The sequence below is a fragment of the Periophthalmus magnuspinnatus genome, chromosome 20 (assembly GCF_009829125.3).
Source record: "Periophthalmus magnuspinnatus isolate fPerMag1 chromosome 20, fPerMag1.2.pri, whole genome shotgun sequence".
Taxonomy (NCBI): Eukaryota; Metazoa; Chordata; class Actinopteri; order Gobiiformes; family Gobiidae; genus Periophthalmus; species Periophthalmus magnuspinnatus.
Genome location: NC_047145.1, coordinates 7,479,508 through 7,504,862, shown reverse-complemented (window position 1 = coordinate 7,504,862; position 25,355 = coordinate 7,479,508). Strand labels below are relative to the sequence as shown.

General features: G+C 39.5%; 2 protein-coding genes across 3 annotated transcripts in view; both read right to left on the bottom strand.

Moving 5' to 3' along the window:
* svila (supervillin a) overlaps positions 1–13,033 on the bottom strand; it is a 70,528-nt gene extending 57,495 nt beyond the window's left edge. Inside the window, exon 1 of one of the 2 annotated variants that reach the window (XM_055229950.1) lies at positions 12,885–13,033. The gene's annotated coding sequence lies outside the window, so the exon portion shown is untranslated. Of the gene's footprint in view, positions 1–691; positions 781–12,884 lie in introns of those variants that run through there. The other variant, XM_055229949.1, reaches the window with a different exon arrangement.
* An 8,276-nt stretch (positions 13,034–21,309) lies between these two features.
* The window catches only part of cubn (cubilin (intrinsic factor-cobalamin receptor)), a 60,553-nt gene continuing 56,507 nt past the window's right edge, over positions 21,310–25,355 (bottom strand). Inside the window, exons 66-68 of the mRNA XM_033986259.2 lie at positions 25,085–25,250; positions 22,948–23,183; positions 21,310–21,486 (exon numbers count right to left, since the gene is read on the bottom strand). Coding sequence (XP_033842150.1) covers positions 21,379–21,486; positions 22,948–23,183; positions 25,085–25,250 — 510 coding nt within the window. The 3' untranslated portion in view covers positions 21,310–21,378. The remainder of the gene's footprint in view (positions 21,487–22,947; positions 23,184–25,084; positions 25,251–25,355) is intronic.

Sequence of the window (25,355 nt, the reverse complement as noted above, 5' to 3'; positions counted from 1 at the left end):
AATTGTGTCTAAATTTTTTTATCTAAGTTAGTAAGTAGCGAATTTTGGCAGAGGGTAGTCCTCAGATTAATTTCATTCAAATGTATGTAATATAATGTCATACTAGGGATGCACCAAACCACATTTTTTTGTTCTGATATTGATAGAGACTATAGCTTTAAATATCTGTACCTCATATCAACCGATACCATTGCAGAGACTGAAATTTGCATTTATTTCCTTAAAACAAGGTCAATGTATAAAAAAAAAAAGTGATCCAAATGCATTCTGTAGTAAATAAAATTGTAAACATTTAAAGATGAACAAGTAGTTAGACCAGAAAGCTTAGTTTACTTTCTGGGGCGGCAACAACGAGCAAATAGTCTTATTACATCAAATTATATATTCAACCGATATTTGGAAGCCAATATCCAATCCAGTTAATTTTTTTTCAGTATTGGCGTTGATATTCAATAACAGTATCAGATTGGTGCATCCCTATGACTTATATCAACTATGAGAAGTCAAAATTGTGAAATCATATGGCAAAATGTTTTTCAACAACATTACACCAGCCACAAATGTGACTACAAAACACACATTTTACTACAAAACACAAGTTTTATCTTAAAAATAACCTAAAATTCCCCCAAATAGAAGGCAAGAAAACTAACTATACATAACTAATCTATAAAAATATCCATTCACAAACCTGAACGCCCCTGCCTGTGTCCAGTATTGTAGTGTATCCAGCGTGGTGATGTTCTGAGGGGACAGTGAGTGGACCTTATGGCTCACACAGACACAGGCCTCTCCCCGCCCCCGCCCCAGCCCTAACCCTAGTATAAACCTCTATTTGGGGGTGCATGTGTTGTGGTTGGGTCCGGGCTGGCAGAGGAGTAGGTGGGTGAGGGGTATTTTTAGTACGGTGCTTTCCCAGGACCATGACCGCCAGGCCAGATCAATCAAGTGACGACGACAAGGACAACTGGTGGTCAGGGCAGGCCAGATGAGGGCAGTCAGAAGGGAGGCACTGGAGAGGGGGCAGAGGGGTAGGGGTGGACGAGCATCACAGCTTGACAAAAACAAACATTTAAGACATTTTGTTACATTGTGCAAGGCAGGTGAGCCAACATGGTGCAGCGATGGTTATCAGACAGTAGAATAAGATGATAATGTCCCTCTCTCAGATGTGGCATGAGCTAGTCTTCCTGTATTGTAGAATATTGTAAATATTTCAAAAAGGAAAATGCACAAAAACATATTTCTGTCCATTATCCTGCAAATCACACCACAGCCAATCTGCAGATTAAGAAGACAGCTCACATCTCAGTTACACATACAATATAGGAATAATTTCAAATGTATAATGAGTTATTAGTTTGCCAAAAAACAAGCTAATACTTGTTTTGTGTGTTTAGTTTGACTTGAAGGAAACTGTCCACATTGTTTCCCAAAAGTGAAAGGATAACATTCATGTGCAACCTTAGTTGTTAAATTACTAGGAGTCTCACTGACCTGAATCATCACTACCTAAACCTCAGCAGCTATAGCCAATTATTAAACAGTGCTAGTGCAGCCTCTACAGCTCAAGGAGTGAACTCTGAAGGTTCTGAGCTTTCATATGAGGCATGGCCTGTCTATATACCACACTGAAAATGAGAAAAAAAACTTGTATGTGTCCACTATCTGCAGGTTTAGGCTGGCAACCCAGGTTCAGTTGCCATTGTAATACATTTTATTAATTGTAAGAGCACAGGTTACATATAGTTCCTTTAAAATGTGATAAGCAATTAGGAAATAATAATAATAAATTACTTTTACCATTTGATTTTGTGTCAATTCATAATATTTTAATTTCCACTTTTCTGTGTGGTTCAATTCTCCCCCCAAAAATGTAAAGTATAATTTAATTGCTAACATTCGTTACATTTCTAACTTCAAAATGCACTGTAAAATACAGTGGAGGTTAATCAATCATAAAAATACACAGCAACAGACCACGGCTTTCAAACTTCACAGGCAACAATACCCTCTAGTGTCCATAAAAGGTACTTCACCAAAACGGCCTAACCTGGCAGTGGGAATTCTATACAGTATTTTATGTATAATGAAGCCAATAAGCCACAATAAAACAATAGACTATACTAGCCCTAAGCAGCACATAAAGCTTCCCCCTGCTCACAGACGCACCCCTGTCAGCACAGAGCTGATCAGGGTCAAACACTTTCACTATGTTGATCCATAAACAACAGAGGAGCAAAGACTGGTGCTGCCTCTGCTGCTGTGAACAGGGTGAGCAGGTCAGCACACAGGAGGAGACACACACAGCTGAATGCAAAGTCAGAGGAGTCCTAATGCACAGGAGCAACAGAACTGACAAAAACAAGAGAAACATTAAAACAAGGAAATAGGGTTGTCAAAAGTATTGAAAATCAGATACTAATCGATACTAAAACTAGTAACCAAACTAAATACCTACTTAAAAAAGTCACATTCACAGGACATAAATCTACCCTTCCTGAATAACATTAGAATGATCTTGAGCTGTATCAGAACAAGTAAAAGACACAGACTAGTATACACCCATGGACCACTATGGAACTTACCTGGACGTCTGAGGCAGTACTCAGATATAAGGCTACAAGGTAATACAAAAGTACTACAATTTAAAAGGTCCTATAGTACACAAAATTCACTCTTGTAAGCTTTTAGCCATGCCTTTTAGCCATATAATGGTGTTACCTCATCAAAAACATACCCAGAGTTGTGATTTGTTTCACTCACACGTTTGAGTAATCCTTTATTATTAGTTTGTCTACAGCTCCAAAGCTCAAAATGCTCTGTTCCACCCTGTGATATCAGATACTGGTAGTTAACAGCTACCGTTAACTTTACTACAGTAGAGATTGGAAAATTTCAGCCCTGGAATTGTCAAAGGATTCTAGTGAAAGTATATGGAGTTTAAAAACACACTGAAGCACTTCCTGCATTATCACAAGAAATCACAAGATGTTACAAAGTGTGTTCTGTTTGAGAGAAGAACTTAGCCTAAATAGGTGTGTTAGACATGTGTGAATGAAACATAACACAACTCCAGGTATGTTTTGATGAGGAAACACTGTTATAACATAGATCAGGAAATAGTATAAAAAGGCCTTTAAACTTATAGTCAGAATCAACACAAGCTGGCCTGGCACTGAGTTGGTTTGGTCCATAAATTGGGGTGCACTCCTCTCCACATATGTCCCATCCACCCCAGCCCCAATGGCCCCTACACAATGTACTGTCCCACTTTTCTGGTTCTCACTGTGGGCCCCCTATTAAACTCTCATCATTTACTCTGACCCACTTTCATTAATTTACCTGAAAATGCCGGCATTTTCAGGTAAATTAATGAAATAAAAAATAAAGAAATAAAAATCAATGTCATTGAAATTGTAGTAAAAAAGTATACATTTGGAATTCACATTTATGTTAAACCAGATTGGCTTAAAATGAATTAACGTCCAGAGTAATCTTTGGTTGTAATATGGCCACATTTTGGCCTTGATAATCTTTTTGACTAGGGCTGAATGATTTGGCAAAAGTATCCAAATGTGATTTTCTAATAAGCATTGTAATTGTGATTAGATTTGCAATTTTTCTATTAACAATATGATTCTCTTTAAATGTGTCCCGAAGAATTGACAAAAATCACTGAAATAACAAAACTAATACAAGAATCACATTTCAGAACATGTTTGTACTGATCTAAACTACTGGGTTAGTGGTTTGTATGCAGAATAACACAGGAGATTTTGTTTGTGGAGTAAATTATAGTACTTCAAAAATTGTAGCCTTTGCGATTTGCTAATTGTGTCCAATTGTACTGCAATTTTCATTCAATTATGATTCATCTTGCAGCCCGAGTTAAGACACACTTTAACTAGTACAGGGATTTACATTTAGCTTTGATGATTTTCTTAATGTTTTCTCATTCTGAGCAGCCAATGACAATTATGAGCTTAGATCCAAATACATATCAGTACCTCTCATATCCGCAGAGCCCAGTGGAGAACAGTCACATCAGAATTCTGGGTTGGACAGTTGCTTTAGATCCTGCTGCAAGTTCAACTGGCTTTGGAGCTCTGAGACTGAATACTGAGAAAGAGAGAGATCACAGAATGTCTAACAGACTAACGGACACCAGGATGGACAGTAAGACCGTTACCCTCATTTATGGTGCATTCACACACTGTTCTAGAAGAGTGGCCCTCAACCTGGGGGTCACAACATAAAAACGGGGGCAACCAGATAATTTGAATTTTAAGTCTTGGCACCATCTAAAATAACTGTGTTAAAGTGATCATCTGTACATTTTTTGTAATTTTGCTACCAGTACATGGCAGCTATGAAACCTGTTCATTATCACCTTTACAGTGAAACCTAACAAACATTTTTGCTACTAAACTACGTATATGGTGTTTTAAAAGCATTATCTAATGTTCTTAGTCCTTTTTTGACAATTTTAGCGCCAACTAGATCAATTTGAAGTTGTGTTTTAACAATTAAGTTTGTACTCTCTCCGATGGCCAGTGCAATCGAGCTTCCAAAATGGAGAAGATTTTGAAAAAGGAGTGGAAGAATAGAAGAGTATTTACACCATCCATTTCGGGCAACATCCCTCTAATTTGATAACATAGCCCTCTAGTCAATACAGTACAGTCTGTATTTCCATTACTCACTGAGAAGGCATCTAAGGCACTACATTACCACATCTGTGTTTTTGCTTACCATTTACATGACGTCAACATTACAGTCCACAAGTAAAACCCCACTACCACAACCCAAGCACAAGCACTCACTTACATGGAGAATACCCAGAAGCACTGGTCCAGCACAACTTTGGCACACACAGAGACAAGGCACAGACAGAAGGTCCATGCAGCTCAAAGCAATGTGGTACTAAAGGTCTCTGAAAACAAGTCAAAGCAATAAGCATTAGCCTCTACCATAACAAAATCATGATTGTAAATGTGAACTTATTTTTCCAATGATAACCACAGAAGACAGATATGATGGATTTTATGTGTAAAATAAATATCACCATTTTGTCACTGGTTTATTTTGAGTGGTCATTCTTCACCATGATTGGTTAAATCCGGCTGTCACTCTCTCTGAGCCTTACAGAGTAACCAGTATGAGGAGTGAATGGGAAAGTGTCTATTTTATTCACCTGTCTGTTCAAACACAGTAAATTAGGATATGATGAGATCACAATTAGATTTTTATTGTGATATCACCCAGTCCTGCCATTATATCAGTGCTGCTCTTCATAAAAATTTTTGTCAAAAACTGCAATTGACTGATTAGGGCTGAGTGATTAATCAAAAGTGTCATTTGAATGGTCAGAATTTATTTCCTCCAGAAACAAACTATCCTGTTTTATTCTACATGAAAACTGCTAACCCTGTGGTTTATATCCTCACAGACATGTTCTGAAATGTGATTCTTGTATTAGTTGGTCAGTTCATATTTCAGTCTTTTTGTCAATTCTTCTGAACCTGTTTAAAATTAGACAAAATATAAATTGCAAATGTAATCACAATGCCAATGCTTGTCAGAAAAATCACACACATAATGTAATAATCAGCTAATCATGACTAATCCAATTGCTGAAACCCCTGAGTGAGGCCAAGGACCCACCCCTTGTTGTCCCCCCTGCCCCCTGACTCACTGTTGTGTTGTAATGCGAGGTCTAGAGCCAGGAGGGCGGGGCTTCCCTTTCCACTCCAGTACATGAGCTGTACATGGGCCTGTCACGGTAGGTCCACTTGCCTTAGTATCTCAGTACATAAGCACCATCAACTACCGTCATCTACCACAGGGGTGGGCAAACTGTCTGACACACAGGCCACAATGTGTTCTAAACTTTAACAGAGGCCAGGCCAGGATATGATTGATTATTTTATTATTTATATATATATATATATATATATATATATATATATATAATATTAGAGATTTAGCCTGTAACATGTAGCAAAGCATGAATATGCAAGTCTCATTGTACAAATTGTTTTCCAAATGCATTAATTTAATTAATTTATTAAATTTCAGTTAAATAAACAGCAGAAAAACTCAGTTTTATCAGGTGCCAAAAGATCAACAACTTGTTGAAAAGGTAAAATGAACAAGGTTTACCTATTTTAATATAATTTGGTCACATTCAGCAGGCCAGATTAATAAGCCCAAAGGGCCGTATGTAGCCCCCGGGCCGTAGTTTGCCTATGTTTGATCTACCATCATCTACCATCTGGTACATTGTTTGGAATCTTAAACTGCCAAATTGGCATCATTTTCTGATCCATGTTATATTGTTTTTTCATCAAAAACATACCGGGAGTTTAAAACAAGAACTCAGAGAAGAAGTCTAAATATACAAACAGGCAACACTTCGTTCCACCTTGTGATGTCATGTGGAAAGTGGAAGTGCTACACTGTTTTTAAACTCCATACACCTTCACTAGAATCATTTGGATGATTTCAGTCCTGGAATTACCAATCTTTACTGAACAAACAGTAAAAGTAGCTGCTAACTTGAAAACTACTGCTGGGACATCAGGACATCACAAGATGGAACAGAGCATTTTGAGCTTTGGAGATGTAGACAAACTAATAAACCAGGATTACTCAAACTTTTGTGAATGAAACAAAACATAACTCCAGGTATGTTTTTGAGGAGGTAACATTATAACATGCCACAAAAGCTCACGAGCCAATTGTGCGTAATATATAGGACCTTTAAATATCTTTAGTCTTTTGTTTGGCCCTGATGCTGTTGTAGATTGCATGAACCGTCCTCTGCACTCGTCAGCACATCTCCAGATAAGTGCTTTTCCTGTAGAGCCGTGTGCAGAGTTGTTGACAGTGTGGGGTCTATTGTGTGCACAGAGGAGCAGACAGGCCCATGTCTCTTGTGTAAAGACGATTAGGTCTCCAGCAGTGTACCCTGAGCTGAGCTGCAGGTGAAAGCAGGAGGCCTGTACGTAAAGTGGAACTAAACACCTAAACTCCAACTACAACCACACTGAAGGTATAAGAACAGTGTGGATGGCCTAAAAGGTATCCACATTTCAAGCTCTGCCCCCACAGCAGGTGTCTAATCAGAAACACCTGGACAATGGTCTTTAACTAAGCTAGTACAGTGTAATGTCACATATCACTTGAACTGAACAGAAAGCTGCAAATGTCAACTGACAACTCAGATGACAACCAGAAAGTATTCATAATGAATCAACCCACACTCACCTAAACCCCTGCACCTGTAGCCTATTAATCAGTGCTAGTGCAGCCTCTGCAGCTCAGTGAGTGAATTCTGGAAGTTCTGAGCTTTTCACATGAGGCATGAGGAAAAACTTGTTCAGTTGTGATTGCAGTAGCTTTTCATGTTTTTTTTTTCTTCTTCCTGTTTTGAAGGAATTTCTGAGGACTTTTCCCCATGCAACAGATAAAATACTTTGACTTGTGTTATTGCTATAACAATGGAGGCCCAACGCCATGCCAAATCATTCACATGAGGAAGGAACTCCCATGCCTGAAACCCACGAATACCTTTTATTTATACCATTTCACAAATCATGAAATCAACCTTGTATTAGTTTGTGTTTTTGTCAGTTCTTCTGAACACATTTAAAAGGTGAACTTTGAACAGAATCTTATTATTACAAATCACAAAGCTAATCACAAACTATTGAGTCTCATATTGCAATAATTCATTAAAAAAAATGCTAAAACAATTGGTCTTTAATATTTACGGGCAAATGGAAGTGTGTAAAAGTTGAAAATGATCATTCTGAGGCATGTGAGGAAATCCTACCCTACTGTTATGCAACACTCAAAGTCAAATCCAAACAGTGAGGGGAGAGTTGGCTGCTGGACAAACATGAAATACATGTTTTACAGAGGAGATATAAAACTCTACGACCTCCAATCAGGTCCAGAGGAGTGCAGTCATCTCAAGTCAACATTTGTACAAGAACCCAATCCAAGAACAAGCAAGAAGAAAACAACAGAGTAGAGGAGGAGCAGGAGCAGCAGGGAGGAGCAGAAGGAGGAGCGGCGAGGAAAAGAAGCAGTGAGAAGTAGGGGGAGAAGCAGGGAATAGGAGCAGGAGGAGAAGCAGGAGGAGCAGGAAGAGGCCTGTGGGTCCAGCATGGAGAGGCTCTGATGTTCTGCACAAACTATACAAGCCAGGATACCGATACGTGCAACATGCAACAGCAGCACAGCTCAGAGGCTACAGACTTTTTACACCAAATGTGGCAGCAAATATAATCTTATAGAGGAAAAACTTCAGAAGAATGGTCTGTCTTATCGCCAATTGAAATACCAGAGCTGGGTGAGAGGCTGCTCCAGAGTTCACCTGGCTGCCCCTGAAGGCTGGATGTTGTGCTGACCCTTCCTGACCACACCTCCTATTAAGCTGCACTGAGACCTTTGACTGAGACACAAAGGCGACTGGGAAGCGCAGTGGAAATGTTGCTGCAGCTAAACTTGAATTTCCCTTGTGATCAATAGTAGTATAAAGTATCCATATATCAATCTAATGTACTGTGTAGACGTGGAGCAGGTCCTGTGTATGAGCAGAGTACATTAAATACAACACTCAGACCACTCTTGCCCCAGTCTACAGCAGGTCCAATAACCCATTAGGTGCAAATGGGAGGATAAGAGACGTTCAGGTGCGTCCAGTAATTTAACATAGCAGTAAAATGTTGTAGCTGTAATCACTAATAAAAAATTGCATCGTATACACTTTTAGCAAAAATGGATAGTGCCATCTCATTTACGTTGAGCATTTGATTTTCAGATTTGGATTGTCAACATAAACCAGAAATTAATAAGACTAAAGTAATGATAATGTGTAGTGATGTGTCAAAAAAATTCAAGGAACTGTATGTAACCTGTGCCCTTACCGATTTAAAATAAGGTATTACCATTACAGCTGAACATGCCTTGACCTACAGATAGAGGACACATACAAGTTTGTCTCATTCTCAGTATATGGACAGGCCATGCCTCATGTGAAAGCTCAGAACCTCCAGAATTTACAGCAAAGGAGAATTGTTATCAGTAAAAGCTACATTTAATTGAAAAATGCTTACCTCGTATCAGGAGGACACAGCTAGGTCAAGTCTATGGAATTTAAAATCTTACAAACAGTTCCTTTAAGGGGATACCAATGGCATAGTCAGAAAAGCTCGTGCATTCAGTCCATAAGGTTGCTGGTTCTATTCTCACCTCAAGTATTCTGAAGTGTCCCTTGGATAGCCACCACTTTTTGCAGTGTTTTCAATGACTTTGTGCTTTCAACATTAATCGTCCGTCAGCTTTACTTGGCTTACAAAGTGGATTGTCAGAGCCACAGCATTACCAAATTCACTAAACAGGCCAGCATTCTGAGTCATTTGTACAAAACATTGATTTACTTGTTTAAAGAAATGCATCTTTGGAGGATCATGGGGCCTTAAATCAGAGCAGTTTAGTGCTTTCCCCGGCTGCCATGACAACCAGAGACCACCCTTTTTATGCTCTCCACACACTCATAGGTGGGGCCCCCATCAGGGACCTACACAGCTGCTTCAAATACACCCATGTGGCCCCGCAGAGCCCAAAATCTTGGACAATCATGTAAAGCACCACAATGATGTCATCAGTTTTATGTAAGTGAGCTTTGTGTTTGTCGATAAGTGAGAGGAACGCCCAAACTCTGCTTCAGTTTGCACTCACAATGGTTGTCACGGTAATGGAGCACGCACATAATTCATGTTTTATAAGGTATGAACAATAAGTCATAGTCATTCATACCTGATTTCTGAGTATACATGACATTGCTTTTGGACAAAGGGCAAAAGGGCACCACCTGTGTCTGAAAAGTGAAGCTCAGGCTGAAAACTTATCTCCGAAAGCAGATTAGGGAAGTGAATCACACACAACGAATGGGCCAGCAAACATTAAATTGGTGATCAATATTGCCCATATGCCCGCAATGTGTACACAAATAATGCACAAACAAATGGTGCCATTGGACACTTTCAACACATAATGCTTTAAAGCCACAGTATGGAACTTTTTAGCCAAAAGAATAGACTAAAAAAACCTGCACTGAAAACATGCATCCATGGTCTAAGCAGACTTTCAGTTCCACAAACCAACAAGCTCTTATTTGTCCTGGAGGAGGGCTTCATCCTGCTAGTTTCCATGGAATTGTTGTTCATTTGGGTATAATATTCCACAGTATGGCAGAAAACTGTTTGATCTCCGTGGAGAATGTTCCGAAATATGCTTTTAACTTTCCATTTCCACAGAATCATACATACTGCACCTTTAAAGTAGCTGGTTGATCATTGTGGTTTCTGAAGTAATAAAGAACAGTACACAATACAAACATCAGACAGATTACCTCCATGACTCATGCTGGAGAAAAAGAGCAAGTTTGGGGCAAGTTTGAAGGAAAATAACTTTCTTCTCCAGAGTCTCCAGTTGACTTTCAGGTTCAGTAAACACAAATCCTCCAACAACACATACTGCTTAGGAGGGACAAACACACAGTCAGCTGATCCAAAGTGCACAATACACCATCCACCATGCAGGCTGCCAAAGAGGGAAGAAAATATCAAGATTGACTCATACATGTACAGTAGACCTGAACGATCTGGGGGAAATGTCAAACTTTTGGACAATCAATTTTATTAACAGGATTCTATGAGCCTATGAGCTGACAATCAACTACAATCATCACATACTTTTCAGAACATATTTTTACAGATCTAAACTACAGGGTTAGCATTTTTATGCAGAATAAGACAGAAGATTTTGTTGTTTGTGGAGGAAATTATGGCACTAATCTTGCAGCTCTATAGTGTACACTAACCAAGACAACTAGAGATGCACATTAGGCTATTCACTTATGGGTTAATATTCTTTTAAAACTCAAGAACCTATGCTTTTTTTTCCACTGTAGAAAATATCTGCACATTTTGCATTCATTCTGAAGATACTCACTCACACTCACTCTCACTCACCTCTCCATCTACCTCTCACACTCACCTCTCCCTCTCCCTCTCCCTCTCACCTCTCCATCAGCATTTGTGAGTGATTACTTTGCATAGGGAAATCCTGATCACATGGAGCTGGTGGCAGACATTGTCTCATTCCCATACCTTATTAGGCCACCTGAGGCCCCTGATTTTACAGTGTCCCCATTGGGTTCATGCATTGTTGAATCAACAAAGTTTACAATGTGTATGTCAATCCTAAAAATGAAGCATCATTTCCCATTGAAGTTATAGAAAAAAATAGCACCAATGGGTCTAAACAGTATTACATCGCCATCATAACAGGATGTCAATAGATCAAGTCACAATTGTACGATTCATGATAACTGATAAAAGGCCATTCAACAGTCAAATCTTTAATTTGCATAAGGGATAACAAATGACCAGTTTATGCAGTCAGCTTTATCAAATCAAACTTTCTGAATGTTAAAGTAAAGGTAATGAGACAAACATTCAGACATAAAGCACATTACGTTTCCGTTTACTATTTTGGAGTGGGCTAGTGATATTAATTTGGGATGCACTGATATCGGTGCCGATACAGAAAAATGTGCTGGACTGGGTACTGGCATAAAGATTACTTCAGTCGATATCCTGGTGGGGCCTTTAATTGGATGTAATAAGCCAATTTACTGGCTAATGTAGCCCAGGATGTCTCATAAGATTTGAAGTTGTAATCATACAAAGCTGTTCAGATGTTAGCTGCAAGATAAATAACAATATCATAAGACAAATTAATTAATTTTGTATCAAGTTAACCATGTTTTGAGGATGAAAAAAGCTGTCTTCAGCCCATACACTGCTATTTGTCAATATCACGTATCGGGAGATACTTAAGGCCAAAATATCAATAGCCTATTCTGTATTAGAAAACTGGATCGTGCATCCTATTTACAAAGTGCACTGCGTAACATTTCTGGTGAGGGTGCACTACCTACGTTATTGCTTTGAATGTTTGTTCACTATAATGACTAAAATCGCCATGGAGACAAGCAGGGAAGACTTCAGACCAACTAGAAGCTGCACGTCAGATCTGTGGAGAGGCAAGCCTGCTCACAGTAAGAATGTTGCATGTTTTTAATGGTATTTTTCAGCATGTAACACTCCAATAAATGTAATAAGAAGATTTACTGTGAGATCATACAATGGAAGCCTAAAGAAAAAAAACGTAGCCCAACTAGAAAATAGGGTTATCAAATGTATCAAAAATAAGATACTAGCTTGAAACTCTATATAAATTATGACTACAAAAATCAACACGGTGGACTCCAATTATCCCAAATTAGGTCTAGTAGGCTTTTAGAGATGGTTCGCCACGGTCCCGGTGCCTTTAAACAGGAGCGGGGCGCAGTGGTCCTCTCGTGGCGGTATAGTGTGTCATGTACGGGCTGTAACATAATCACCATATCCTTCGCGACGTGGGCAGCGTGTGCACACCCATGTCCACACACATCAAACCGACCTATTGTCCGGAGCTCCACGGCTCATATTTCAAAGACTCACCCACCGGCGCCTTTTACTTTCAGCCCGGTGTTAAACAGGACGGTTCCACCTGTCCCCTGAGAGTCCCCACACGGCCTCACCTGTGCGTAACACCGCCCCTGCGTCCCCCGCACGCGCGCCCGCCACATGTTAGCTAGTTTAGCCATTTAAACATCAAAACACACCAACAAAGCACCAAAAAGCCACGAAAATGTTTGATGCATCTAGAAAGTCTTTATTTCCTCTAGTTTGCATCTATGACTTGGCTAGTTAAAGGGCTCACGGAAAGTTTAGGCTAAATAACGGTTAAAATGCGCTCACCCGGGCTGGTCTTGGAAAAATGCGGCTCCGGGGAGGCTGCAGCGGGGAGAGGAAAGGAGCCAGGCCGCTGTCACACACGCTCTGTCGGCGTCTGTCTGCAGAGGACCGCTCGCTTCGCTGCTCTAAACTTCTGCTGCTCCTCTGTCAACTGTTTGTGTCAAGTTACCGCTGCTTCCGGTGAGTACTGGCTTTTCACAATAAAACACCGGATATGGAGACAGGCTATGTAAGCGTCTTGTAATGGTGTCGTGAAATCATTCAGTTGGACTAATTAGACAACAATGTTTTGATATTTAATCCAAATCTTTGAGTCTACTTTTAAAGTGTAGAACACTAGAGCACGTGTTTACAAAAAAGAGTAGCTAACATCTCCGATATGTCCACATGCTTGGCGACAGTAGTATGTTAGTGCCATATGAACCATCTCACACTGAGAACTTCAGGGGCCGGCCTCTTGCTGGTGCCCAGAGTCAGGACTAAACATGGAAAATCAGCGTTTCAGTTTCATGCAGCTAAAATCTGTAACAGTCTTCCTGAAGATGTGAGACAGGCCTCTACTTTGACAATGTTTAAATCCAGGCTCAAAATGGTTCTGTTTAGCTGTGCATCTGACTGAAAGGTTTTTATTCTGCACTCTTCTCTTTTAAGAGATTTGTTGCACTGTGATTTTAATGTCTTTCTTATTCTGTGAAGCACTTTGAATTACTTTGTGTGTGAATTGTGCTATACATATTTTTCACATACACATAGCCCAGATTCAATAGCCCATCAGTATTAAAAATTATCATGTACATTTTAAATTGAATCCCTTATTAACACCTCACTGTGTCAGACTGTGCTGACATCCTGAAAGCCAAAGGTCTATTATTTAGGCTAAGTATTAACCAACCCAAACTGACTGAGGGTGCATCTGAGTTTCAAAAGAATCTAAACATAACACACTTCCATCAAGTGTCATTATTTTATGCATCTCAAATGAAGGAGTTAGCACTTTTAAATGAGGGTGCAATGTATTCTTTTGCACCCCTGTAGATTAAGGATTACTCCTGCAGTATTTGACTGAGGTGCCAGTCAAAATATTAATGGACCTAACAGTCAGGGCCAACAAGAGTAATATTTATCATTGAATACGTTTTGTTTTTTTTCCCCCGGATAAGCGGAAGAAAATGGATGGATGGATGGATAAGTAATTTATTTTTGAAAATACTGCCTGCATCCCACCTGAGAGAGAGGCACCAGTACACTAAAACTATGAACCTGTCCACTTGGCTCCTATCATATATACATTTATTTTGTGAATCTGAAGAGGTTCACAGTCTGTTGCTGTTTCTGCTGTCTCTGCTGTCTGTGTTCTCTGTGCTGTGCTGTTTCCTGCTCAGGACTGTCCTCTTTGCTCTTTTGGATAGACTCTAGTGCGGGGCGTCTCCAGGCACGTCACTATGGAGACGGTCATAAGGTAAACAAATGAGAGCGAGTGGGAGGAGGGAGAGAAGAGAGGGAGGGAAGAGAGTGAGAAAAAAGTGTGTGGAGATAGTTCAATGCTGCAGGCCTATGGTCAGGTGCTTGGTGACAGTAGAACACTATAAGCCTATGTGCAGGCCTGTGATTGGTGACAGTAGTACGCTATAGGCCCACATGCTCGGTGACAGTGAGCTGCTGTAGGTCTACATGCTGTGGCTCTGGTATTTAGCAGCAGTGAAGGTCCTTGTGTGTGAGATGATTCATATGCACATGGATCTGGAGACATACATTCCACACGTGACTGTTCTGGTTATGTGTAGGTTTGCTCACGGCAACATAAACAAGTGACAAAAGCATCTGGAGGACTAAAGGGGAAAGTGAGGGGGAGGAAGGATGGGATCTGGAGGACTAAAGGGAAGGGTGAGGAGAGAGAAGGAGGACTAATCTATCCTATACCAAAACAGTTAAAAGTAATTCAGCCTTAATTCTTGTGTGCACTAAACACCATTGTTGCCAGCAGAGGCACAAGGACGCAACACTTGACAAACACGTGGCTCTGTCTGCCCCATAAATTAACTGTTGGAATGTATAAGGCAAGGAAAGTTTATTTGTATAGCACAATTGGTACACCAAGTAATTCAAAGTGCTTTACAGAATAAGAAAGACATACAAGTCACAATGCAAACAAATCAAAACATGAATAATCATCATAAAAGTAACATTAACAATAACAAGAGAACAGTGCAGAATAAAACCCTTTATGTCAGGCCGTTACAGGAGTCGAACCTACTGGAGACAAATGCAAGTTTCTCCAAGTCTGTAGAGTATTTCATATGGAATAGTATGCGCTGCAGTGATTCACAGTATTACCATTGTGTGTAGAGTGAACACATGAGGCCGTGTGGGCATGTGGGACACTCATAATAGAGAACCCCACACATGCATTTTTGTCACACTACAATGCTACTACTGCTACTACTATATACTGGTTCTTCTTGCTATTATTTGCTTTTGCTAGATCTGCTGCTATTGCTATTATACTTACTATTACTACTACTGCTGCTACTACTACAGTGACTACTACCAATAATGTATTTATTTATTTATTTTTAAACTTTTATTTAAAGGTGCTATACCAGATTTTTTACTGTCTTAAAACATAAGAACACAGAACTAGTTTTGCCATGATGCTAAAGACAACAACTACCATGCTAATGCACACTTCCTGATTATCGGTCATTATATAATTAGATGCACACCACAAACTTATTTTGACTTCAAGAGCTCTTTATACAATATATCTGGGGCGAGACACATTTACCATATTATTGTATGTGAAGGTTGGTGATTCAAACCCTGTTCCTACTTGTACATATTGCCATTGTGTCCTTGAGTAAGATACTTAACCTGCCTTGCCTTCAGTATCTGTGTACACTGGTGTTTGAATGTTTGAGTGAATGATTTCTTGATATAAAGTGTTTTGAGTATCCATTCCAGCAGAAAAAGCACTATATAAATGTAAATGTGCAGTGACCTATTGCACTGGTCTCTGTATCACCAGACTGACCCCATAAAAGTGTCCACACAGACCCCTCATTACCTCATGTTTTCTGAAGCCCCTGGAAACGGCCCTGCACCAGGACAATGGCAGTGGGGTATTACAGGGCCGTCAGAGGAGCGGTCTATGTCAAGAGAGGAACAGGCTGTATCTGGTTGAGATGAATTGGCTTTATATTATGCAGTGCACAGGTATTGCAAATGCAGATACTTACGGAAAAAAAATGCTGAAAGACATAGACAAAGCATTTCGTTGGGTAATAATTAAAGTGGGACTAAACAAGTAAACTCCAGCCACAACCACATTCAGACAGCTGTTAAACAGGGCAATACCTAGAAGAGTAAAGAAAAGAGTGAAAACAAGCACCTGGTTGCAGAGGCGGAGTTTGAAGTACCTCCACACTCTGCCCCTGCAACCAGGTTCTTGTTATCAGAAACACCTGGCTGTAATCAGGACAGTCCTGTGTTTTGACCAGAAAGCTGCAAATGTACCTAGTTATTTCTAACTTTGCCAAAAATGACTTGGAACAATAAATAATACTATTAAAATACCATATACACATTGTAGTTGCAAAACATCGATTTAGTGTCTAGTTCCACTTTAATAAAGAAGCTATTTAGAGAATGACTCACTTTCATCCAGTCAGGAACATTATTTGCTAAGAATCATGGGAAATAACTGCCTGACACATTGCCAGACAGTTGATTCTCTGTCAAAGTGCAATATCAAGGGTGACATAACGACATTAATAGGATAGAGATTAATCAGTACTGTGTGAAACAACTACCTGACTCGATCCCAGGCAGTTGTCTCTGTGTCATGATGCAATATCACAAAGGCAGAAAGGACTAAGTGAGCAGGGCTACGGTTCACGCTCAAAGTTGTTTCTCACACATTGTCCAAAATCAGGTACAGGCCCTTCAACAGAGAAGAGGATGATCATTAGAACTAGACAGTGTTTCCACAATAGTAAAATGTCTAACTTGATTTTAATACTAAGAAAAAGGCTCGATACAATGTCTCCTTTGTTTTTTTTAGATATAGCATAATTTTCAGAAATAATTGTAAGTTATTTAATACTTCCAGACCCAAACAGGTAAAAACATGACTTGTAGGTTCCCCCTCACAGTTTCACAGAGTGTGGTACAGGCAGTGAAAAGTCTGTTGCTCTGAAAAGGTCACACTATTTATTGTGTAATTACTGGGTAAGCCCACCATTTTCCTCCTTATTTACATTCATTCCCACACTGAATCTTCTCAAGAGGAAAGAAAAGTATGTGCGTATTATATTATATCTCTCTGTATGTGTCATATAGTATAGGAATGATCTAGATATAAACAGTTAGTTGTAAGATTGTTCTCTCTCATTGGTGAAGAGCTGTTTCTGACTGTTGCCACAAAGTTTACTCCATAGTCATTGTGCAAGTAGTGCCAATGCAAATTTCACTTTTATAAATATTGGGAAGAAAAACATTATGATTTTTTTTATTGTGTCTATTATTATGCCTTTATTATATGACCAATTTTATCAAACCAATTTAATCTTTTTGTATTTACCTTCAAATAATGAGTCACATTCATTAATGAATGTGTAAATAAAATGTACAGATATTAATTATGAAATACTTAGATCTACAGAGATATCTTTAACCACAATTGACAGTGAAAGTTCCAATTCATGACATGTCTTGTATTTCCTTTGGTTTCCTATACTTTAACATGGACATTTGAAAATAAATAATTACATAAATAAATAAAGTAAATAATAGTCTATGTTTAGATCACAGAAGGTTGAAGTAATCTGAACTAACTTTACTAGAGAAATAGAAGGTAAAAATACACATACACATAAAATTTAAATGTGCTGTTGGTCACCTTGTGGTAAGTATTTCACATTTTCTAACTTAAAATAATGTCATATAATTGGAAAATATACTTTATGAACATCACCTTTGTTTCTAAGGTGATTCCTTTGTGAAGCATTTAGGCGTTGGAGCTCCCCCTGTTGTCAGGAATTGGAATGAACAATGGAAAAGTAAACAAATGAATCCCTTGTGAATGCTATGCTAACACAATTTGAGCACAGAATGAGTCCGGTGGGCTTAAAAACTGCACAGGAGAAGTCTGGAGTTTTATCTATGACACAACTAAACAGGCAAAATGCAAACTGATGATAAATGGATAATGAAACAAATGTGAATGAAACAAAACAATACTCTGGATATGTTTTTGATGAGGGGACAACACTATAACATGGTTTAAAAGGTTCAGTGTTGCTCCTTTACATGTTATTGGCAGTATTATTAGTGGTACATGTGAGATTACAGGGACTTTCAGGCAGTAATCTTAACCATTACCAAAGCACTGCTCTAAGTTCCAGTATCTGTGATAGCTTGACTACAGTGACATACGAGCTGGAGTTGTTTGTGCATGAGCTCATCTGTCCTCTGCACATGGTTCTGTGGGCTGCGGTTTGTCCCAATCAGAACCATGTGTCCAGCCTGCGCCACACTCTAGTCTAGCTCCATACCCCAGCAACCGGTCCCATAGTCCAACTCCATACAGGAGCAAACAGCCTCATACCCCAGCAACCACCTCCATACCGCAGCCTACCTCAGCTCCACACCCCAGCTTTATTTATTCTATTTTGGATTTATGTGTCCATCAAAGGAGTAGCAGTGTTGGACTTGTTTAATTTTAATGTTAAATTTAGCCTTCGCCCACACCAGCACCACACCAGCACCATATACCCTAGACCACATGTGTCAAACTCAAGGCCCGGGGGCCAAATGCGGCCCGCCATGTCTTTTTATGTGAGAAGATAAATTAAAAGGCATGACTGTCATTTTAAGTCTATACTGCTTTAATGTGTGCACTGACAATAAACAAATGAGATTTTCCCAGCAAGTGGAAGTGAGAAATATTTGCAAATAATCATCACTAAATGTTCACGAAGAGGGAAATTGTCGGCATGGAAGGAAGTTGGAAAGAACAAAGGTGAAGGTGAAAACAAGTTTGTGCTTTGAAGAGAAAAACCTGTATGTTTTTTGTGTTATGAGGCAGGGTCAGTACAGTCTACGTCGACATTCAGTTACATTTAGTGACATTTACTCTGCCGCACAGTTACACCTGGCCCTTGATGACGGCCATTTTGCTGATGTGGCCCTCGGTGAAAATGAGTTTGACGCCCCTGCTCTAGACCCACAACCCCGCTCCATAAGCCAGTTCCATCCACACCTCAGTCCCAAACCCCAGCTTAGAGTTACCACCTGTCCCTCTTTTGGTCCTGCACAGCCATTTAAGCCCCTGGCCGGAGTTGGAGTTGTAATATGTTGGCACCTATTGCTATTCCAATCTCTCTCTCTCTCTCTCTGTTACAACTACAAAATGATATTATTGCAGTTAATATCTATGAACTTAAACTTCCCAAGTCAAGCAACAACATGTGCTTCTTTTTCGCCAATTTTCTCCAATGAGGTGCTCACCGAGTCCCATACCCCAGGCTCATTCCCCAAACCCATACAGTGTTTGTCCTCTGGTTGTGGGGAGACCAGGCTGTGAGCACATCCACATCTGCTGTCCATTTAGTGCAATGATAACTGATCCAGGCTGCTCTGCTCTGGGCGTGGGCCACAGAGAGCTCAGGGTTACAACACAGGACCTGACAGATTATGACAACCAGCAAAATGTGGCTATGTTCAGTTTTACTTGTTACATAATTACCCCAGTAGATATTGTTGCCAGTAGAAGTTTAAAGGTACTATATGTGATTTTTTACCATGTATTAGCAGAAATGTTCACAGAAGCTGGGGAGTGAGAAGGCCTTAAAGGTGACTGGTTGAGGGGCAAACGTAGTGGGCTGTGATCGACTGACAGTGATGTATCAAACTTTTTCACAATGTGGACAGCAAAAACATGGATTAGTTATTAATATTTGAAGATTATGACGATAAAATATAATGAATTAGGATGAGACAAACAACATGATGAAAAGGTCAAAGGGTAGTGATGAGACGCATTCACTTTAAACACCGAAACTCAACCCACAACCACATTTCGAATAGAGCTGCCAAACCTGGCAGTACCTGGAGGACTAAAGGAAGAGTGAGGGGGAGGAGGGGCAGCGTCCAGACATGTGAGAAACAGAGTGATTGGTTTAACAGGTATCCACACTTCAAATTCCACCTCTGCAGCCAGGTGTGTGTGATCAACACACCTGGCTGTAATCAGGGTAGCCCTCTCTGATATCGCGCAGAACTTGAAATTCAAAAAGTACTTGAAACGTTTTTGAACACAAAGCTGCAAACTTACCTAGTATGCACTAACATGGCCAGGACTAGGAACAGTAGACAGTGCTATTAAAACAAAATACACAGTTCAATTGCATTGATTGAGTGTTTAGTTCATCTTTAAAGAGCACAGAGTGTTAGTAAAGGAGAGCTTAGACTTTGTATAACACTTTAGGGGTAATGCGTCACAGCTGCACACACGTAGGCCTGGGATACACATGGATCTGTGCTTTTTAATTACACAGAGACTATACAGCCTATAGAGCAGTGAGAGAGTGGCCCAAACACAGGACAGTAATACTGTAAAAACATATGATTCACTGAGAAACAATGTGGAACAGGATGAAGGAGATGTAACTAGAGTCTATAACTGTGTTTAGTCCACTGCAGACACATCATTTTGCCTGTCCTACAGTGTTCTTAAAAAAATTGTAATGGCACGACTGCTATTGAAATATGGTACCTAAACTTTGTCAAAGCTTGATTTTGTCAGAAGCTAAGCAGGGCTGGGCCTGGTTAGTACTTGGATGGGAGACTGCTGGGAATACCAGGTGCTCCAATGGGGTCCCAATATTCATTTTGTCCTTAGACAACACCCACATTGCCTAGTATGAATGTGGAGTGTGTGTGACTGTCGTGATCTTAGGAGGTGATGGTGCAGATTGGCAGCCACACTTCCATCAGTCTGCCCCAGACCAGCTATAATAGAAAGCTATTACTACCATGTATGGAATGAATGAAAAATGCACAAAATAACACTAAGGCATAAGAATTATATGTTAATATTATATCTATACAAAAGTCAGTATTAAATATTAACAAAATGGGCCAAAAGAAGCTGCAAACAAAGAACATTTTTATTTGAAAATATATCAATCTTTATGTCACAAATATTTGAACTACAATTTACACAGATAATTTACACAAGAACTCACATTTCTATGTGTATTTTTACTGTTAAGTTTCACTTCACAAAACAGATCTTGTACTATTTAATACTATACTATACTAAATTCATTGTTCATTATTAATGTATTTATACATGGCAACACCATTTCTATTCACTTAATGGTTTATAGTACACATAAATATAAAATACAAGCATGTATATGAATAAGACATTATGGATTTTGTTAAAAACTAAAACATAACTATGAATCATATTGAAAGTGCATTATGTGACAGTTCAGCTGCTCCACGTGATTCTGAATCCTGAGGGCAGCACCGCAGACTGGGCCTCGAACACAAAATAGACTTGGTGAGAGGAGGCCGTGTACGGGGCGATGTTTGTCTCCTGGAACACACAAGGACAGTCACATAAACAGGACAGGAAAAACCTACATACCAACTTTTGAGGCATTTTTGTTTCATATTTTGTTTGTCCCTTTCATTATTTGGAAAAGACACATTTTTGAGCCAAGTACAATATAGTGCAATATTATGGGTAGAAGAGGAGGCCAGCAGAGGGCAGGAAAGTGCTATTTTCTTTAGAATAGAGAGAAAAATAAAATGATTGGGAGCATTTTATTTGGGGGTATATTTTGTGTGTATGGGAATTCTGCGGAGGACATGAGGATTGGAACTTGGACAGCGAGTGATGACCTGATCAGATCAGATTAGACCAGGGGTGTTCATTACGTCGATCGCGATCTACCAGTCGATCGCGATCTACCAGTCGATCGCGATCTACCAGTCGATCGCGATCTACCAGTCGATCGCGATCTACCAGTCGATCGCGATCTACCAGTCGATCGCGATCTACCAGTCGATCGCGATCTACCAGTCGATCACGAAGGCATTTTGGGTAGATCACGTCCCGTCATCCATCCAGTCACATGACTAATATACAGGACAACAGTCAGATTACACCTGACCCTAGGTCACATCATGGGCGCTGCACACGCATAAACAAACGCGAGTTAACTTAACCCTATAGCGTCGGATCCTATCTTCGCAGATAGAGCGCAGTTGCGGACTTTCCAGCAGCGTAACTCCGCGCCCAGTTGTGCTCTAATGTAAATTCAAACGGCGTCTCAAAGCGGAGACATGGGGCTATCTAAATGTTTTACCATCATTACGGTAATCTGCCTCTGTTGTCCCTCGAAGGTGACGAATGATGCGTAAAAGAAAAAATACGGATGGATGAGTAAAATAGAAGTAGTTGTGTGAAAAAATTCAGTAAATTCTGATACTTCGTTGAACATGATTTTTATGGCTATAAAAAAAGACAAAACCATAATCTACATGATTAGCTCTGTTATCGCTTTTAAACGAAAAATGCAATTTTACTCCTGGCTGGCTGTCAGAAGCTACTGCCCGAACTATGCATCCCTCACTGATTCCATTCAGTGCAAGTCATCAGAGCAGTAACCATCATTCAACTAATTATGAACATGTAAGAAGTTCAATTGTGTTGTGCAGTATTATCTCATGACGTTGTGCAAGGTAAATCAAAATGCACTGTACATGTAAGAATTCATAATACATTTACAAATAAATATATGTTTAACATTTTTTTATTAGGTGGTAGATCTTTCAGACACGATAATTTTAAAAGTAGCTCACATACTGAAAAAGTCTGAGCACCCCTGGATTAGACCAAGGTAATGCAAAATGCCTTGCACTTAAGAAACAGCCAAAGATTGATTGTCTTGATTGTCTATTAATGATGATCACCACTAGAGGGAGTGCTTTGTTTGCTCATTTGAACACAGAGATGGATTTGTGAGTGAGCAGTATGCTGTATTGATCATACCGTTCCACAGTAGGCCCCCACCAGAGGAGAGGAGTTGCCTGGGCCGTTGTAAAGCTTTAGATAGTTCCTCTCACAGGACCCTTCATCATCTATGCTGATCTGGGAGAAGGTGACTGTGACCACCCGGCCTCTGGGAGCGTTCACAGCCCACTCACAGTGAGTGCCGTTGGGGTAGGTGCCTGGGAAGTTGGGACTGGCGAAAGAACCATGGTCTCCATAGAGAGTGCCGCCGCAGCCTGAGAGCACAACAACCAGCTCAGATCAGCTCAGATCACACAAATAACACACAACAGGAGAGGTGCAGAATAAATTCATATTTAATACGAAATGAGAGGTTTGCACCTAGGGCTGTAAGGACAAGAAAAAACATCTTATGGGCTCAGACATTTCATGCTTTAAACTACTGTTGATATGTTGTTGCTGTGGAGATCATCAGCAGAACAGTGGCAGCACAGTTGCTATAGCTGTTAAAATATGTTATAGGCCCATGTCCATCACAGTGGCTGAAATTTATGGTAACCTTTTTTATTTGAATTTTACAAAAAACAAATAAGACCTGTCCATCCAATACAACACAGTCCTGTAATAACAAAGTTTTGATCAGTGTGTCCAGAACACGCTGCAAGAACTGCAGAACTTTACAGCTCTAAGTGTTAGAACAAAGTTCTTGCTTCTGGTGAAGTATGAATTGGGGAAGTTAGTCAAAACATTTAAGGTCAGGTAAGGTAAGGCCAAATGACAGTTTTTCATGTTTTTCTAATTCTGACCTGTGACATTCATCATAGTTTTTTCATCAGTTAAGTGGCAGTTTGTGAAGAAAAAGTTAGATACAGGAAGTAGCACAATGTCATTAACTCAGAAAATGTACACACAAAGAATGTGACAATTTACACACAAAGAATTTTCTGGCAGTTTAGACCTTAATTTAACAAAATACATGTGTTTTAAGTCAATGTTATTTGTCTAATGATAACTAATTAGACATGTTTTGGCTCTTCTTATAGTTTGGTTGCTTGGTAACAGTTATGTAATTACCTCTATGTCATATATCAGCCGCCCCTGTCCAACCAGCACGTAAAATGATAAACTTCACCAAAATTAATTATAAACTTTGTCAAAAATAAAAACAAATAGTAATAAAAAAACCAAAAAACAAACAAGTGATACATTTTTTGTAAAATCTTAAATATAATGAGGTGAACTATGTTTTAGTCACTAAAACATAACTAAAATTTAATGAAATGAGAAGTCTAACCTGATAATTCTATAAATCTTTAACCTACTTAAATTTCTGGTTTGAACCTGGTTTAGACCTAGTTTGTTCCAGCTCACTGTTCTGATTTAGTCCTGGTTGAGATCTGCATTAATCCTGCCTGTAATCCTTGTTCAGACATGGATTAGTCCAGAGGCAGTCCTGATTTTGACCTTGTTTTATATTCTGTAGTTCTTGTTTAATTCTGGGAGGGTCCTGGTTAAGTCCTGGAGTGTAAAGTTTACCAACTAATAACCTAATCACTAATATCTCTTTATAGTTCTGTTTGGAGGTGGATCAAATGCTGATACTGAGTTTGATCTAGGTTTAACAAAAAAGCATGATAGTACAAGTAAAGTATATCGTGGTTCACAGTTAGGCCATTCAATTAATGTATAAATAATATGTACTAGCCACTTATCATGAGTGTTTACATTTTGGATAAGCATAAAAAGTAGGGATGCACTGATCCAATACTGGTATGACATATCAGCGCTGATATTGAAAAATTTGCTAGATCGGGTATTGTCTTACAAATATATACAACCGATATTCTAGTTTGACATATAAATTGATGTAATCTGGTTGTAATTGGCCCAAAAAGTCTCATAATGCTTGAACCTTTATTTATACAAGGCTGTTCTGTAATTATTTGAGTGATAAATAACAGCTACAGCACATTAGGATCAGTTTTGTCTTATTTTATTTTTGTTTTAAGGAAATAAATGCTGGTATTGGCTGATATCGGCATTGGCAGATATTTAAAGCTATAGTATTGAAATCAGTATCGCAACAGAAAAAGCTGGATCAGTGCATCTCTAATAAAAATGAAATAAAATATAGTAACATATGTGAATGAAATAATTTGAAAGTGTAAGTGCTGACCCTGGGGGGAGGAGGTCCAGCTGGCCTCGAAGCCGTCCAGAGCCTGGGAGTAGTCGGACTTGAAGCGCAGGTACAGCTGGTTGGACTGAGGGAAGACGGGGCTGGGCACGGTGCTGCCACAGAACTTACCCAGAAGAGGGGCATCTGCCGAGCTGCCGTTACGCACCTGACACAAAAGGGCACACAGGAACAGGGCGAAGGTCATTCAAGATTAACAAGGATGTGACATGAGAAAGAAGTTAGGTCTGAGGCCGTTAGAGTACTAATACTT